Source organism: Physcomitrium patens, chromosome 2 (genome assembly GCF_059467195.1).
Source record: "Physcomitrium patens ecotype Gransden chromosome 2, ASM5946719v1, whole genome shotgun sequence".
Taxonomy (NCBI): Eukaryota; Viridiplantae; Streptophyta; class Bryopsida; order Funariales; family Funariaceae; genus Physcomitrium; species Physcomitrium patens.
Window position 1 is genome coordinate 13,856,462 of NC_143411.1, and position 18,048 is coordinate 13,874,509.

An 18,048-nucleotide genomic window follows, 5' to 3' on the forward strand; every position below is an offset into this window, starting at 1 on the left:
TGCAGCTTTTGAGCAACAAAGAACGGTCCTCTTGAAACCGGAGCAATTTCATCTCCGAGCAATGAAATCAACATTGACTGTTGATTCAACTTTTCTCAAGCAAATCCAGTCCAGTATGTCCTCAGACCCTCTTGTTTATGATATCGAGAATAATTCTTCCAAGTCTCATGATCCTTCTAAGTTTGAGTTCAAGAATAATCTATTATATTTTGAACGACGCCTATATGTTCCAGAAGGAGAAGCACGTTTACGTGTTCTTCAAGCACGTCATGACTTTCCAGCAGCAGGGCACTTTGGATATAATAAGACTTTGGAACTCATATCAAGAGATTTTTGGTGGCCACAAATGTGGAAGTCAGTCAAAGACTTTGTACAATCATGTGATATTTGTTCAAGATCAAAAATTCCTCGTCATCGACCTTACGGACTTCTTCAGCCATTACCTATACCAGAACAACCATGGTCTTCTGTTTCTATGGATTTCATCACAGATCTTCCAAGCTCAAGATCTTATGATTCTGTATTTGTGATAGTAGATCGTTTCACCAAGATGGCACATTTTGTGCCATGTACAAAATCTATCACAGGTGAAGAAACAGCTAAGCTTTTCATTGATAATATCTATCGCTATCATGGATTACCTAAAGATATCATATCGGATAGGGGAACTCAATTTGTGTCAAGATTTTGGAGGACCCTTTTCAAGATTTTAAAAGTGGACATAAAACTATCTTCGGCTTTTCATCCTCAAACTGATGGACAAACAGAGCGCGTAAACCAAGTCTTGGAGCAATATTTAAGGTGTACTATCAACTACCAACAAGATGATTGGACAACCCTTCTGCCATTGGCAGAGTTTGCTTATAATAATACGGTACATTCTTCCACGCAACAAACACCTTTCTTTGCCAATTATGGCTATCATCCACGACTTGATACTTTTGATTTTTCAAAAGTTGATAATCCTGCAGCAGAAGATATGGCAAATCGGTTGTCAGAGTTACATGCAATAATGAAGACACAATTGAAGGAAGCTCAAGAACGACAAAAGATAAACGCAGATCTATATCGTAAGGAGCAACCACAGATCAACGTCGGTGATAAGGTATGGCTACTTCGTCGCAATATCAAGACTACTCGACCTTGTGACAAGTTGGACTATCGTAGGCTTGGCCCCTTTTCTGTTTCTGAACAGATCAACCCAGTTGCATATCGGTTACATCTACCAGAGTCAATGAAGATCCATCCTGTATTCCACGTATCTCTTCTTGAACCATATAAGACAGTGGATATACAAGGAAGAAGACAAATGCCACCGCCTCCTATAGAAGTAGATAATAATGAAGAATTTGAGGTGGAAGAGATATTAGACTCAAGGCGGCGCCGAAATAAGCTGGAATATCTTGTTCATTGGCGCGGATATGATATTAGTGAACGCACATGGGAGCCATCCAGGAATCTAGCAAATGCATCAACTAAAGTCAAAGTTTTTCATCAACGACATCCATCAAAACTAAGATGAAAATCTCTCTTATAAAAGAGACAAGATTGAGGCAAGATAACATTCAATTTCCTATCCTTGTTTGTAACTTCTTTGCATTTGTGACGCTAATTAGATGGAGAGCCAACAACCAGCAGATTCAACTCAAGAACCTTCGTTTGCTGACCTGCCGGACGAGACATTACGATTGTCACAACCTTCAAGACGACGCAATCGAGATGAAGATCTTCAAGAACGACATGTTCTTCCTCGAACAGATGGTGAGATACAACGCGTTTGGTATCACGATTTGGGAAGGGACTCCCGATGTTTGGTGATTTTGCTAGAGGTAGGAACAACTCCTGATGGTGTTCCGAATATTCTATTCGAAGGAAGTTATGAAGGCCTCAATAATGATCAAATAACTGGGTGGTCTTCCCGCCCTGGTATGGGACACTACCGATGGTTGAGAGGCCCTATCAATCATCTTCGAAGAGAACAGAGATCAGAGTATGTGGCGAATACAATTCGTCGCATCATAGATTTCCTCAACATATGATGACCGCTCCTCGTGGAACTCGTCTCTAGAAGGGGGGGTAATGTCACGGCCATAATCATGTAAGCTAATAATTACATATAGAAATAGGTAGAAGTAAGTAAAAGTAAGTTAATTCTATAATATTTAATATAGAAGCTTCCTAGAAACTTCCTAGACGCTGCTTTGACTTCATAGGTGTCTTTAATTGACTTTTTGGATTAGAAACGTGGTCAACAAGTTGGCCATGTGCCACACATGTTGTTAGCTTGAAGATCAAGCTAACTATGTGGCCTTCACGTAGAAAAACTTGCCTTGTAAGTCAAGGCATGTGTCCTACAAAGTCAACACATATTGGAGGTCCTATAGAACGTCGCCACGTAGCCCCTAGTTAGATAGTATATATAGAGACAAGAGTGAAGGCTTCTTCACTCTTGTCAACTCCTTTCTTGCTTCTAGTCCAGGTTCAAGAGTCTTTAGTTTCTTGTCTTGTGGCAATAGCCATTCCAGTTTCCTTTTAATATACCTACTTGTTTATATTTTGACTTATTATATCGAGATAGCCTTTTGGTGTATATTTTTCCTCATCGAGTCTTTGTCCTTGACACTATATATATAATAATATGTAATATTATTTTATTAAATAATAATAATAATAATAACAATAACATATCATATTTGTATTGATAGTTATTTTAATTGTGAATAATTTAAAATCAAAATTTTCTTTGTAGAATGAAAAATAAGCTACTACACATGAAATCAATTTTTATTATTTGACATTCTAATAAAACATCAATTTACTTCTATATAAAGAAGCTATTATAACAATTGTAACTATGGATTTATTTTGATCTTGTTTAAAAGTTTTAGTAATTGATAAATTATTATAAAGATTATTGTTAAAAAGAATAATTTACAGAAAAATATTTAATTTGTACATATCCATTATAGTATTAATTATATTACTCGTTTAAATCAACTTATTAGTATTATTGAGAAAAATAAAATAAAATATTCATTAAATTACCTGATTTAAAATTAAAAACATTTATAATATAGACAACTCAATCATAGTAAAAAAATCAAAACTTTTTAAAATAAAAGAATTAAATAAAGTAATAAATATTTGTTACAAAAAATATATAATTTTTAAAAATAATAATAATAAAATATCTAAAAGAATGAATAGTTTTAAATTAATATATTTTTTAAATATATAACGATTTTAAAAAAAATCTCTATAAATCTTAAAACATATTAAGAAATTCTACAAATTATGTGTATTTTTTGGATATAGAAATAAATTTATATATATTAATTAAAATAAAATATAAACTATGTAAAAATAATATATTAAATAATAATAAATGATAAAGTAAACGTAGTATTATAAAAATCGAGGTAAAAAAAAGAAATAATATCAATTTTAGAAATAATTTTTTACTTTAATATAAATAATATCTAATTTTAAATATATATATATATTTATATTTACATAATTTATATATTAATATAATATTAAAATTTTATAATTTTTATATAATTTTTATGCTCAATAAATATTTTTAATAATTTATAAATAATCTTGCATAGACTTTGTTAAATTTTGTAAATAAAAATTCTTATCATAGTATAAATTTAAATTAACTTTTACCAATCTTCAATACCTTATTTGATTTTTTTGAATAAAATTCAAATAAATAATAAATTATAGAAGACAGAGTTTTGGTTATTAGTTTATTCATTATGTCAAAATACAAGTTGACTTCGAAAAGTAATAACACACTAAGTTTGAAATACATACATATTAGAGATAATAAAAAAAATTAGAATTTTGCTTATAAGAGGGAAAAAAAATCAAAAAATCAAAATCAATTACAAGAAATTCTAGCAAGAAAAAAATCATATTAAATACAGAAGATTAATTTGACTCACTTTCAATCTAAGAACTACATCTACTTGCTGCAACAATGCCATGGTTTTTTACTTCACTATTAAAATAGTACATACAAGAAAATAACAATTACATGCCCTATTTACAGTACTCCTTTTTAAATTGTGCTATATATATATATATATATATATACACATTGCTTAAAAGAAAATGTTGTAGAATTTGTTTTGATGGGAACTTCATGCCCTAACTCTCAAGAGAGAGGCTTAATGCATCCCTTCCAATCTCTATGTTGACCCTAGCACAAAGATCAAACCATGTTTTTTTTATTACGTGTCATCTAGCTTGAGCATGCATTAGACACTTGGCCAATGAAGATATACTTATATTTTGCAACAAACAAAGAACCCATCAACTCTAATAAATCCTAAATAAATCTTAAAGAATCCAAATTATTTCATATTCAAATCCTAAAGAATACTTAAAGTGTTTCTAAAATATTTGCAAAGAAATATTTTAAAAATAAAATTCTAAAGAATTCCTAAGTAAATTCTTATACCATAATAAAATTATAAATATTCCTAATTCAAATTCTAAATAAAAATTAAAACCTAAAATTTAAAAAATACTAATTAAATTCTAAATATATTTTAAATATATTCTAATAAAATCCTTCATATATCCTAATAAAACCTAATAATATCCTAAAATTATCCTAAAAAATTCTAATAAAATCTTGACTAACTCTAATCAATTTCTATAGCTATCTTAAAACCTCAATAACCATCAATTAAACAATTTATTTTGCTAAAATATTTGTAAAAATTTTAATCTATAAATTAAAAAAAACATACAAAAATAAGCAGTAGCTCTTTTTACAAATAAGTTGTATTATTATTTGGTTTTAAAAATTTATTGAACTATTAATTGTTTTTGGATAAAATTAAATAGTGAATAAATAGATTTTGTCTTTATACTTACAATTTTTGATAGTTTTGTCATATACAAACTCTTTATTTTTTTTCATAACTTTAATATTAATTTTTTTAATAAATTTATGAAATAATTTATTTATAGAAATTTTAAAAATTACTCTTATTTTTTTGGCAAATTTCTCATCATTATTTGATAATTTTTTTATAAGTTTTTTTAGAGTTTATTATGAAATCTTTGTTGTACAAATAAATCTTTTATCTTTACTTGCTACAATCCAAAGTCATTCTTTTTGTGAAATTTTTACATACTTAAAATTTTGCATTTCTCATCTTTATTGCTATTGCATCATCTTATTTACCCTTCAATATCAATTATTGAAAACAAATGTACTAAACTATACTTTTATAAAGTGATAAAGTATAATAATTTTATCAAGATATAAATCAATGTTCAAAAAATCAAGATTATCTTAAATTGATCAAGAAAGGTGCTAAAAGCATAGAAGATTATCTTTAACATATTCTAAATATCTACCAAATAAGGCACACATTGTGTGACAAGACAATGTTTTTGCCCCGTCTAATAACCTCTACATAAATATTTGGTAATGGATTGCAAATTTTCAATATTCCATAAACATCAAATAGGCAATCAAATAATAAATATACATCAAATTAATTATGATAGTTTTAAGTTATGTTTGATATTATTTTTTCATATCACACTATATTTATTATTTTTCTAATATCATAATTTTTGGAGGTATCTTGGAGCATTTTTATTCCATTTTATCTATTATAAATTTTATCTAATCATAAGCATACTGATATTTTATATTAATTAATTTTAATGTATTTAAAAATAATTTCTTCCACGTTTAGTATTTAAGTACACAAATTAAATATAACTGCTTTGAATATTAGAGATTATGCCCAGATCTTTTAAAACATGTTTATCAGCTGCCATTTATAATATTGATTACATTTCTGTAAGTCCAATTCGTTGTGATCATAAAATAAATTTCAAAGATAAAAACACATGTGGAACCTTTTGTACCTACTTTAATAGTAATTTTATTGTATTCCTCATAGAATCATACAAAGTTATAATGATGCTCATAGATCAATATATATATATATATATATTTATATATTATTTCCAGGATTTTTCTTAAGATAAATAATTCTTTGTCCTATCTTACATTTAAATGTATATGTTTTGTGTTTAGTATATATATATATATATATATATATTTAAATGATAAAATTTTGACTTGATTCTATATAAAGCTAAAATTTTAGGCTTTAACAAATAGAAGCCAATTTCAAATACTATTACTATATCTAATATTTATATTAAAATATATGTTGGTATACTTATTTGTTTGAAAAAATTAAATATGTTTATGAATATATATATACATATATATATATATATATATATATATATCACCATTTTATAAAATTTTCTCTAATTTATTAGATTTTATCATCTTTTAGTAATATTATATTTTATTTTTCTAACAATCAAAATTCTAAAACTAAAATAAGAAAAAATATTTCAAATAAAATTTTAATATTTTATTTTTAATTATTTGAAATACTTTTTAATCTTTTAAAATAAGGATTAATTTATTTTTGATGAGTAATGCTTTTACTTTGGTAATGGTTTTTTGTATGTAAATTATTCTAAAAGTAATTACATATTATATTTTTTAAAAGTGATTTTACAAAGATTATATAAATTATTCTATAATTTTTTATATATAGAAGTTATCAAAGTTAAATAATTGAATGATTTAAATACTATTTTTTTATTTATAACCATAAATACTTATAAAAAGTATTTTTCTATAAAATTATTTTTTAGAATAAAATTTTATATATGTATATATATATATATATATATATAGGATATTGTTGATGCCATTCCAATTTTTGTTGCTACTACTACAAGCTACCCTAAATTTAAGTTGTATATTACTATGCACTTTATAGAATACTAAATTACACATACACAAAGAATGTGCATTTTATCTATTTTGGTGTGCATTAGCAACACCACATATATATATATATATATATATATATATTACTAAAGTAATATATTAATTAAATCATAAATAAATAAGTTCCAAGAAATTATCAATGATTTAAAAAATATGCAATCATAAAATATTAATTAAATAAAATTGAAAATATTTGAGTCTAAGATAATTAACAGTCATTTGGCAACAAGTCTCCTTTCTAATAGACATATTTGTACATATATATACATACTTACATACACACGTACATACATCTTTAATTTTGATTTGAAAAAACTAAATATGTTTTGATATTGTAACAATTTCATTTTGAAAGAGGATTTTAAATAAAACAGTAAGGCCCACAGATGCATATTGTGCTACCCACAACATTTTCAAACAGTTTTGGATTCTATATCCTAAAGTTGCTAGCTTTATACCTACACACCTCCTATCCATACTAATCTTTCAAGCAACTATTTAGCAATACAATCAACACATTTCAGTGCGAGTTGATATGACTCGAGACTACCATTGACGAAACCTCAAAGAGATTGTGTTAATCAGAGCATTGCGATGCAGTAGCGATGTTCAGGCAATTGAAACTTTTATTATTGATGACCTATAATATCACAATATTGTTGTAGATATTGTAAAATTTAATATGCAATTGATTTAATTATATTAGTTATCCTTGTTTATGACTTTTTCTCAAAAAAAAATTAAAGTATTTTTCCATACTCTTTGTCAAACATTAAAAAAACTTCAAAAAAAATTACATATTGATTGGCAAATATTTTAAAATTTTAATAATACATTTGTTTTAACTGATGATATACCAATTAGGATTTAGCCAAGGAATTGATTGAAAATAATAGTCACATTTCTTCAATTGGAATTTAGAAAATTTTGAGAACAAATACCAATTTTATTAATTTAAGATATGTATGACTATCAATATGTAGTAATGTATCTTATATAATATACAATATAGTCCATAAAAAGCATATCATACATGAGGCTCAACTTCTTCAAGTTCTAAAACAAATTTTTATATGCTACTTTGAAAACTTCTCATAGAATGCTTAAGTTTTTTAATATGTTATAAAAATCAAGTTTTTCACTAAATATAAAAAAATATTTTAAAGTATATCCAAATACTTTAAAGACATTTTTTTTATAATCAAGAATAAAAACACTAGTTGATAAAATAAAATTGAAACTTTTTTTTAATAACAAAAGACTTGTATATGTGTCTTATTTATTGCAAAAAATATTTTTCTTTACTTTACTTTATTTTAGAATTTACTTTGTTATATTTTATGTGACAAGAGAAGAAAATAGACCAATAAAATTCTTTAAAAAAATATAGAATCTAAAATAAAAAGACATAAAATTTTAATAGTTGCAAGATTCTATAGAAAGACTAAAACATCAATTCTACCTATATAAATTATTCAACTTAGTGAAGACAACAATCAACATCAAATCCTTACTTCAAATGGTTTTTGTGTCTATAAATTGCAAATATTTCATAGATTAACAATTCTAACCACTTATCTTTGTGAAACAATGAACAGATTTGTGAGAACTCAACATCAGTTGTTGTAAAATTGACTGTAATAAGAATAACCCATATGTATTCACATGATCAAAATGTCAACACAAACTAAAAGGAATATTGAACATGACATTTTTTTTAGTTTTAGAAACAAGATAAACTGTGTTCTAGAATTTGTTAAACATAGGTGGGATTTCACAGTTGAGTTTAAACCACCAACTGTGGTAGTGCTATTTTCCATTCTTCAGATAAAACTTGTCATCCTCTAATAGTTTAAGATTGTTTTAGACCAACATATGTGTGCAAGTTTCTGAAAAACTTCAGGATGGTTGTAATGCCACCCTATCCTGATGGTCTAGTTTTTCAGAGACCAATCCTTACAAAGCCCAAAATTGATAACGGTGAGCTTATCGCAAGCAAGTTGCAAGGATGCGAAAGCCTGTGGATCATTGCCGAGCACAAAACTAGGTGCAGGCACTGCTATAACCATGACAGCCCTCCACTGCTGGCCATATGTCATCAAACAATCCCCTGAAAAACATCGTGAAGTGATCGAGTTATCATGAGCTCCGAAGAAGGAAAACAATAGTGCAAAAGATTAAGAGTATCTACAATCTAAGGGATCCAAACATGGTCTCAAACCAAGTCTTCGGAAGTTGACGATGTGCAGATACAAATCTACTCACGACAGTCTCTCAGATGCATTAAAAACCTGCTGGATCTCACCATGATGGTGTTAGTGCCGGTCAATGTGCAGCAGGAAATGTGAAGGTGACATTGGTGGTGCGCCAGGTCTAAGTTTTGGCGACGTTGTGGTCAAGTATTCCAATGGCTCCATTGTCGATCACGGTCATCGATTCTTCTGATGGACAGTGCGCATGCTGTTACTGCATACAACTGTGACATTGAGGATAGGCCATAAGTCATGAGCTTCAGGGAATTTGGGATAGATTTTGCAAGACAGTTCGCTTGTCTAGCCTCGATTGATTCGATAAATTTTCTTTGCTCCACACCTGCCTCACACGTTCAAACTCATCAGGATACTTACTTTCTCACACAGGCTGTTTGAGTGGGTTAGAAGACATGCTGATGGTATAGAAAGCTTGGCTTCCAGAATTTTCCAGAGTGTCAGTGCCAGGGTTTAGTGCTAAACGCCAATGGACCGCAATTTGACGCCATATGGATGGTGTTGGTGGCAAGTCTCCACCCACCCGTTTCAATCGGAGGGTTGCTTACACAGATACTGGTTGTGATATGATTTTGTATAATCATCTTTGAGCTCACAGAAAGTCATTTTGCAGCAGTACCGTGAACCCTCGAGACTAATCAAGGGATTGGATTCAGTTCTAACCCTTCTCTGCTTTAAATGAAAGCCGCTTTCTCGGAAGTCCATCACCGTTCCATGGCTGCTGCCTACAATACTGTTCCATTCACTACCTTGTCAACGCAACCCTGGTACTCCTCAGAGGAGGAAGGGTCAAGGCCGGTAGACAAACAACTGCACGTAATCATGATGTCCAAACGTGGCAAACAGCAGACGTGTAAACAGCACTTTGAATTTTCATGAAGTGCTGACGAAGAGAGCATCAAAAGATAATGTGCTACCAGCGCAGAAACTGGGGGATTGCTGCAGGCTTTGGATGGAAAAATAGCAGACGCAGCGCATATTGATCCCAAGGCTGCCTGTGAACATTTGACAACCCAAGGTTGATGACCACGTGGAAATGGCACATTACAGTACCAGCATCACCACGGAGGTTAACCAAGCAGAACCAGGCACCAATTGAAGGTTCTAATGAGATGATGGGCAAAGAAGAGATATGAAGTGAAAGTAAGACCAAAATGGTGTAATAAAATGGAAGCTCAAAATGGGCTATTCGAAGCATAGTCTCTTATTAAAATTGGATCGCGAAGAATATCAAGGGTGAGTGTTCAAAGCTAAGGAATATCAAGCTCTGTATGTTGTCTCGGGCCGAGATGAATTCCAGGCTCACAAGCATCTGTACAGCTACAATCTCCGAGTCTACCTTACAAATGGGTCTGGTGCCAATCATTGTGTCTTTACATTTGCAAATCCAAAAAATGACCCTACTACTCACTACTAGTTCTTTTCAGATCTATTTGAAATCAATAAAAAGTTGAGAAGGCCTACATAAGCAGCAACATAAAACCCCCAAAATTACAGCAAAATAGTTCGTCGTCTGAAAAAGAATGGTCATCTGCACCCTCCCCAACTCAAAGCTCAAAGACTCGGATGCAAAGCCAAAGCCGCTGGTCATGGATGTCCAATTACGCGACGAAGATCTTGTATCTAGCTATCAGGCGAACTCAAGTAGAATCCCTTGGCTTACAAGCCGCGGTGCCCTAACAGCTGAAGGAATCTCAACTCATTCGAAAAGCCTCCAACGCCACTCGCGCGCTCGCTCGCTCATCATTGCCCGTCTTTCATCCGCGTGTGCTATGTCACAAGCTGCTACAAGAATACTCTCTTATTTTTGTCCTGTATTGTTTGCATATGTGGAAGCCCAACCCATTCTGATGCTGCATATCAACCGCCACCAGAATGCACCTACCGCTAACCACTTGAATCTTGATTGCGCGATGCCTCTATTCGCACTGCTCCTTGAGTTGATCAAGACAGCTATGGACGTCTTCACTGCTAGCATGGAAAGGCTGCATGTATGATGTGACGTCTTTATGTGAAAAAATCAAAGTCCCGAGCTTCCTACCCAACAAAATATTCTTGATTACAAGCAGATGACCTTAGCTGGTGATAATCAGAACGCACTGCATCGAGCTCGTCTTCATGGAATTCCTAAATTCTTAAAAATGCTGGATGACAGAATGTATTGATGAAGCCTGCTTCAAGTCGTCGCTACTCAGCATGGCTAAGCTTTCCAAATAATGAGTAGAAATAGGTTGGCCCCTTTCACCAGCAAGTTGTCCAAGACGTCAGGTGCAGAATGGGGAGCAATCTGGCTACCATCAATCTACAGAACCCAAGAGGAAGCGCTGAGGAGACACTGGTCTTGCCAGTTGAGGGAAATGCTTCCGCCAGGTTGCTGAGAGAGGCGATACCCGCCGCATGGGGACAGAGAGAGCAACAGCTTCGCCTGAGTGACGGCATGGGAACTCAAGGGCAATTGTCGAAACCCTGCAGTGACCATCCGTTTCTGCCACAAATCAAGAGTTTCGTGACGCTCGATTCGATCTACACCCTCGCACGCCACTATGTTCTTGATCTGTTGAGCAAAATACAGCTGCTCGATCTTCGCACGTTCCTCACTTGCCAAGGGGAGGGAGCTGTCCAAGGAGTCAAAAACCGCTGCATAGTAGTGGACTGCCTCCACAAACCTGCCCAGAAAAGAGCTGGTGTTGTGATTCGCTTCCTGTTCCACCAGGGTCAACATCACAGGATGTAAGCTCCGCAACCCCGCGATAAAGTTATGCAATTTGTCGCCATTGTTGAGGAGGCGATGAAGTTGCATCACACAGTTTACAGCTACCGCCTCGCCGGGTTTCGCGCCGAGCTCCATTGGAGTCAGATCTTCTAGTTCTCCAACGACGGCATGAAACTCGAATGGAACGCCGTAGGTTTCTGCAAACGATGCTAGCCGCCGCCCGGTGTCTTGCAAAGAATTACAACTCGTGCCGATTCCAGTGATTTTGAGCTTAGGAGGACCGTCTTCGCGCTCGCTGAGTGACTGGATAAATCCCGGCCACTGTAAACCTTGCATCAAATCCATGTCGATGATGTGCACAACGCTGCGACCCTCTACAGCCTCCAAAATGGCTTGGTTCGCCGCAAAATGACCGAACTGGAAATATGGACAAACTTTGTAGAGGGTGGTGAAGGCAGACAGATAGTCGTCGAGGCGAGATTGCACCATCAGATTCTTGTACATGGGCTTGTCTTTTCCAACCATCCGTGCTGCCAATCCTTCCGTGAAGAAAGCTGCAACCCGCTGCATGAAGTCACCGAAGAGAGATGCGTGCGAGTACAACTCCTCCAGCTTTTGCGTCGCGGTCTCGATCTTGCCCTTCGAAACGGCCTCAGCACAGTCGTGCAGCAGATTGACAAGCTGCAATCCTGATGTCTCCGACTTTTTACCTGTGTCGGCTGCAAATACGCCTGGAAACAGACCCAACTCGACACCTTCGTGATGGGTGCGAGACTGGGCCAGAGATTCCTCATTATCGCGCTCCCGCTCCACTGCATCACACTCCCGTTTGATTGCCTCCAAGTTGAGAAGCGGCCGCACTGGCTGGCAGCATCTTGAACCTGTCGGGTGCGACTCAGCCTGCGAGACGCAGGTGACGCCTTCCATCCTCGACGCATCCTGAGATTTGATTTTCTGAAACGAGAGGTGGGACTCCGTGGGACTCGCATACGGACCCCGAGAATGCGAGACCTTAGAACTCTCGCCGAAAGGTTGAACTTCGAGCATAGACGACGAGGGTACCTCCTGCTGAGAGCTTGAACTGGAGTACTCGGGCGCTAGAACAGGTGGAGCTAAACACAAGTCCGCCGAAACTAAATCCAGTCTAGTGTCGGATGATTTCAAGGACTTTCTCGGCGAAGACGCCCGAGAATTCCTGAACTCGCTACCTCCTCTGCTGACGCTGCTGCGTCCACCAATCCCTAACACGAGCTCCGAGTCGCAGCTCTCCTCCTCAGCTAGGTCCGAATGCGAGCGTTTCCTAGAAAGTGGTGGTGCCGAAAACGAGGAGCTGGCGATGTCGCACTCTTGCTTGCACTTCACCTGCTTGCATGACACGACCACGAACCCGTCCGAGGTCGTATCACGAATTCCTGTAACCAATCCACTAGATCCCACATCTGACGACTTGCTGTGCATCGCATTCGCATTGGTCGAACGGAACATGCCGTTGAATTGCTGCGACACTTCAGTGCTCTGCTTCTTTGAAAGAAAATTATTCGTGGTCGACTGGAGCACTGTGGGCTGAAGGTAGTGCTTCACTTGAACCGGCTGCCTCGATGTCGGCCTCCACAACTGCAAGTGCGCATCCACACTGGGTAGTATTGGCGCCACGTTTACTGCTGATGCATCCACGGAGCTCTGACCTTGTGCTGCGAACGGGCCAAATGCCGAGAGCTCGTGCTGCAATGGTTTACGCAATGGCGGATGAGCGTCACGGTAGCTGGAGAAAGCACTCTGGGGTGTATCCATTCCTATCTTTTTCACGGCATCCACACCGAGCTCTGGTTTGACATAGAAAGAGCCTGGGCCTCCTCTCGAATCTGTGGACGGCTCCAGAAGCGACCCGAAGGGTGGCATCATAGAACAAGTTGCTCGATGGAGATCTTCGACTTTACCGAACTTCAGTTTTCACGAGTATTCCTTTGAGACTGGCTCAAAACTTAGCAGATTTGCAGCTTCAGAAGCCTCGAACAAGCAAACTCGTCGTGTTACCTGGATTCACACTGCACCATTACCTCGTTAATACCATAACTTTCGTCTACTACTCGCAACTGAAAGCAACACACGAAATCGCGACGACGACTTCCAGTTCAGATTTAAGCTGACGACAACCGCACACTTCCTTGGGACTATAGCCTATACAAAAAAAAAAAAAAAAAAAAAAGGGTCCTCACAGCATGTTACGCTTCACTGGTGGCTATCAAGATTCAGTGGCAAAGAGGCGAAGATCTAGAGGAGAAATTGGATAATTGCCTGAAGCGAAATTTCAAGAAGCTGACGTAAAGTAATCCGGCAAGCTCAGAGAGAAAATTTGCGATAGTCCCTAAAATCTCGAGAACGACGACGGACCCAAGTCCTAGGTAGTAATTTGCGAATCGCCGGTCTGTCCAAGCTGGTGCGATTCTTACCAATCGTGGTAATAATATCCGGAACAATGTAAGGTTGCGTCGGAGGTATACGAACGGCTTCAATCTCCGTCTTCAGACATCTGCACTTGACTAACAAGGCCCAATCATCCACAATATCCAGTATATGAGCCTGTGATCGCCGCGACGGGCCCAAAGAGGAGACGAGAATCTGAGAAGATGCTATTTCTCCACCCCTGCTGCGCCGCATGTGGTGATTGTTTGTGAATTCTCTTCACAACCACTCTACAAGAAGATGCAGAGGGCAGGATGAGACGGCTGTTTTTCTTCTTCTTCTTCTTTTCCTTTTTTTTTCTTTTCCAAATTTTAAAGGTTTCGTACTGTGTCGCTAGCTTCTTGGTATTCAAAGACGGCGAACATTGAATAAAGCCCTAACGCCACTGACTCTACAATTACGAAAATTGTCTTGAACAAGTTTCTCACGCTACTCCAGCTGCCATGGACGACCACCAATTCCGAAGCTTCTAGAGGGAGTCAATACGATAGTAAGATCCCATCTGCTACCAACATGTAACCACCAGGCCACACAGGCACCACTTATCTACCACCACGACTACTCTACTCTTCCAGATTGTCTCCGATGGTATATCACCCAAGACGATGTTGATGTCACAATTGGGATACACCTGCCACCAAGAAGATGGGTACCCAGTGACAACTACAACTTCACCAGCCACGGATGTGTAAAAGCAGATCCACGACTACCCTCCAACAGCATATGCATGGGCTTCAAAGAATGACTACGATCGTATCAACCACACAAACGACCAGCGCAGGCTTGCCGCCAGGATACGATTTGCACAAGCTGGAGCGTCTCGCCTACTGACCAAGAACAAATGAAACCACCTCGGTCCAACGCACTATCCCGAACACGAAAACCCCTCTCCACACGAAGAAATTGTTAACTAACACACACACACACAAAAGAGAACCACCTACAGACAGATACAGACACCGAATCGGGAAAGAAGCATATATCTATGATCCACTCACCGAACTCTCTAACTTTGCAGTCGCAAGCTGCATAGTCGATTTTTTGGGGTTTTCAAAGAGATGTAACTACCGGAAGAAGAAGATGGGTGGGAATTTTTTTTCTTTTATGCGAGAAGAGAAAGACACCACAGAGTGAGAGAGAGATACGCAAACACGCAGATATCTCATTCCCGTCAACTCGGGGAAAGTAAGTAGGAAGAGAGCCTCCCGCAGGATGAGAGGGGAGGTATATAAAACGAACACTAAGGGACGTAGAACCCGCACCCCACCGCAGCGAAGGCCAGGGAGGTAATAATACTGACACTACAGGATATGGGTTTGTTGCTTGCGGTGATGGCAGTGGTAGTGGTGGTGGTAGTGTGTGAGGTGGTCGATGCGGCACTGGGCTTTGAAGTGGCGGAGGTGTGCACGACTGGGGGAGGAGAAGATGGGGGCGTAAAGAGGGCAGTGGCGCAGGCTAAGAAATGGTGGTGGTGCGGACGAAAGGCATTTCCACAAGCCATGCGCACCCTCCCTCACAGTCCCGGCGGCCTGGACGCCCCCCCAGAGCCAATCCTTCGCTCTCTTTCCATACCCCCCCCCCCCCAAAACCTTCAGTAACTTTATTTTGCGTTTCCTTTTTGGGCCTCCTCTCCTTCCCTATTGGGGGTGTGTATTACAAGGGTGGCTGGCTCACAAGGGAGGCTGGATGAGAGGGCATCAGGCTTGGGAATACGGATTTTCTTGCAGATGAAGCGAAGGAATGGTCAACACAGCGCTGCTGCTGCCCACCCCCGCCCTCCTCACTTTCATAGAAGCACACAACACACACACACATACACCCCTAAAATGGATATACTGTATTCCATTGATCCAGCCTTGATTCCAGTTAGTTCTTTCATCTACGCTTTGTGCAATTCCCCTTCTTCTCATTGTTATACTTTGATTTGGGCAGGTAACCCCTGCAGCCACCGTCCATTGTTGCAAGACAAAAAGCATGCAAAGGGTGAAAGCCAGCAAATGTGACAGCCATAGCCCTAAACTTGACCAAAACATAATGAATAATATTGGATATATATATATATATATATATATATATATATATTTATTTATTTATTTATTTATTTATTTATACGTCCATTTCAATATAGTTAGTTAGTTTAGTTTAGTTTAGTTTTTTTTTTTTTTTTTTTTGAAGTTGTGCCTCATTCCTATGAGGTAAGCATTTTTCCATCTTGGGTGATGCCCTAAAAACCCAATGTCAAATCAAACAAAGTGACAACACAATCTCAAAGACATCTTTTGAAAGTTTCAAAACAGGGGGGTTTGCACTTACATATTTTAGTTTATGACTTTGCTTGGGTCAAACACATGCATCAGAACTTCATCTAGCCATCATTGCTTACATTTTGTTTTTATGACAGTATTTGAGCATTGTTCCAGACAGATTTTCTTTTTATCTTTTCTTCTTGGAATTCACAAAAACAAAAAAGTTAAGATATGACATTAAGTTGAATAAATAAGTGTAACTAACTTTCATTCAATTATCAATTCACAACATAAACAATGCAATGGTAGGAAATTGTGTAAACCTCAAATGCATGAATTCAATCAAGAATGAGTTGTTGTGTCACAGGTGGATGCAGACTTCCGTATGAAGAGGAACTCATGTAGTCAAAGGAGGAAGGAAACTTCTGATTTAACTTGTGCATGGCTTACATGTTGTTCAGCTCCACCTCAATGGCTTTGAAAAAAGAGTTGAACCTGTCAAAGACTTTGCAGTCCAGGAAGCATACCAATGGTATGACTGGGTGTTTTTGGTTCTTGATAAGGAGAATATTTTCAGTATTTGGTGGCAGCATTAGATCTCCAAGAAACCATTAGCAACAATTTTTCTCTCACATTGTCAGGAGTGAGATATTAATTTCAAAAACTTTGGAAAGGGGGGGGGGAGGGTTTCAATTTTTAATATATATAAGAAACAGGAAAATTAACAAGAATCATTTTAAAATAAACATATAATCAATTTTAGAGGGGCTTCTTAAGCAAACAATAAGAAGAGACTTAGTCCAATGAGTTTTTTTATAAACACTCCAAGAGATTTCAATGGCTTTATATGACAACACAATCACAAGGCATTGTTATTTCTATGTCTTAACAATTGCCAATTGTCTGATATATATAACTTTATCACATGTTATCAACAGTCTTTTCACAAATTCCATCTGTTCTTATTTTGAAATGAAACAGTACATCTATAAAATCAAACATCAAAATGATAATATTGGCACATATATTTCAAACATGTGTTAAACACTTTTCTAATCGTACTTGAATTTCTTGATTTTTCTTTGATACTTTAGATTCATGAGTAATGTAATGAAAATAAAATAAAATAAAATAGTGGAGCATAAATTGAGTTGACAAGAAGATGCTGTTATGAACATGGTCATGTGACATGGCAAAGCAAAACAACTTAATTAAGTTAGAATATTCAAGTATGTCATATTCCTCATCATGGGAGTTGTTTGGCTGTTCTACGAGATGGTGTTATATGATTCTGTGGGACTGTTGCAACAAATCATCTAGTCAAATATATTGCCCAATCTCCACTGACCACAAAGAGAGTCACTCTACAATTATTCATTTTTTTTTTATTATTATTTTTTCCACCATTCATTGTAAACTTGTGTAAACAGTTTACTAAGTGTCACATGTGCTAGGTTCTATCTGTTAAATATACATATAGTTGTATTTTGCTCCACCAACAAA

The 18,048-nt window shown here is 36.0% G+C and overlaps 1 protein-coding gene and 1 long non-coding RNA gene across 4 annotated transcripts; one reads left to right on the forward strand and one right to left on the reverse strand.

Moving 5' to 3' along the window:
* Positions 1 to 10,283: 10,283 nt before the first annotated feature.
* LOC112273813 (DELLA protein RGL3) lies at positions 10,284 to 15,912 on the reverse strand. Of its 3 annotated transcripts, none has more exons than XM_024502825.3 (2): positions 14,287 to 15,912; positions 10,284 to 13,870 (listed from the first exon to the last, which is right to left on the reverse strand). In XM_024502825.3, the coding sequence occupies exon 2, from the start codon at positions 13,736 to 13,738 to the stop codon at positions 11,426 to 11,428; it is 2,313 nt and encodes a 770-aa protein (XP_024358593.1). In that variant the 5' UTR covers positions 13,739 to 13,870; positions 14,287 to 15,912; the 3' UTR covers positions 10,284 to 11,425. The 3 variants fall into 3 exon arrangements, with proteins under 3 accessions (XP_024358593.1, XP_024358592.1, XP_073396577.1); XM_024502824.3 differs by having other exon boundaries at positions 10,284 to 13,881; positions 14,287 to 15,723; XM_073540476.2 differs by lacking the exon at positions 14,287 to 15,912 and adding an exon at positions 14,132 to 14,275 and having other exon boundaries at positions 10,284 to 13,881.
* Positions 15,913 to 15,949: 37 nt separating this feature from the next.
* On the forward strand, positions 15,950 to 17,387 carry LOC141046465 (uncharacterized). The gene is made up of 2 exons (XR_012219470.2): positions 15,950 to 16,298; positions 16,913 to 17,387. It is a non-coding gene; the product is annotated as an uncharacterized LOC141046465 (long non-coding RNA).
* Positions 17,388 to 18,048: the final 661 nt, after the last annotated feature.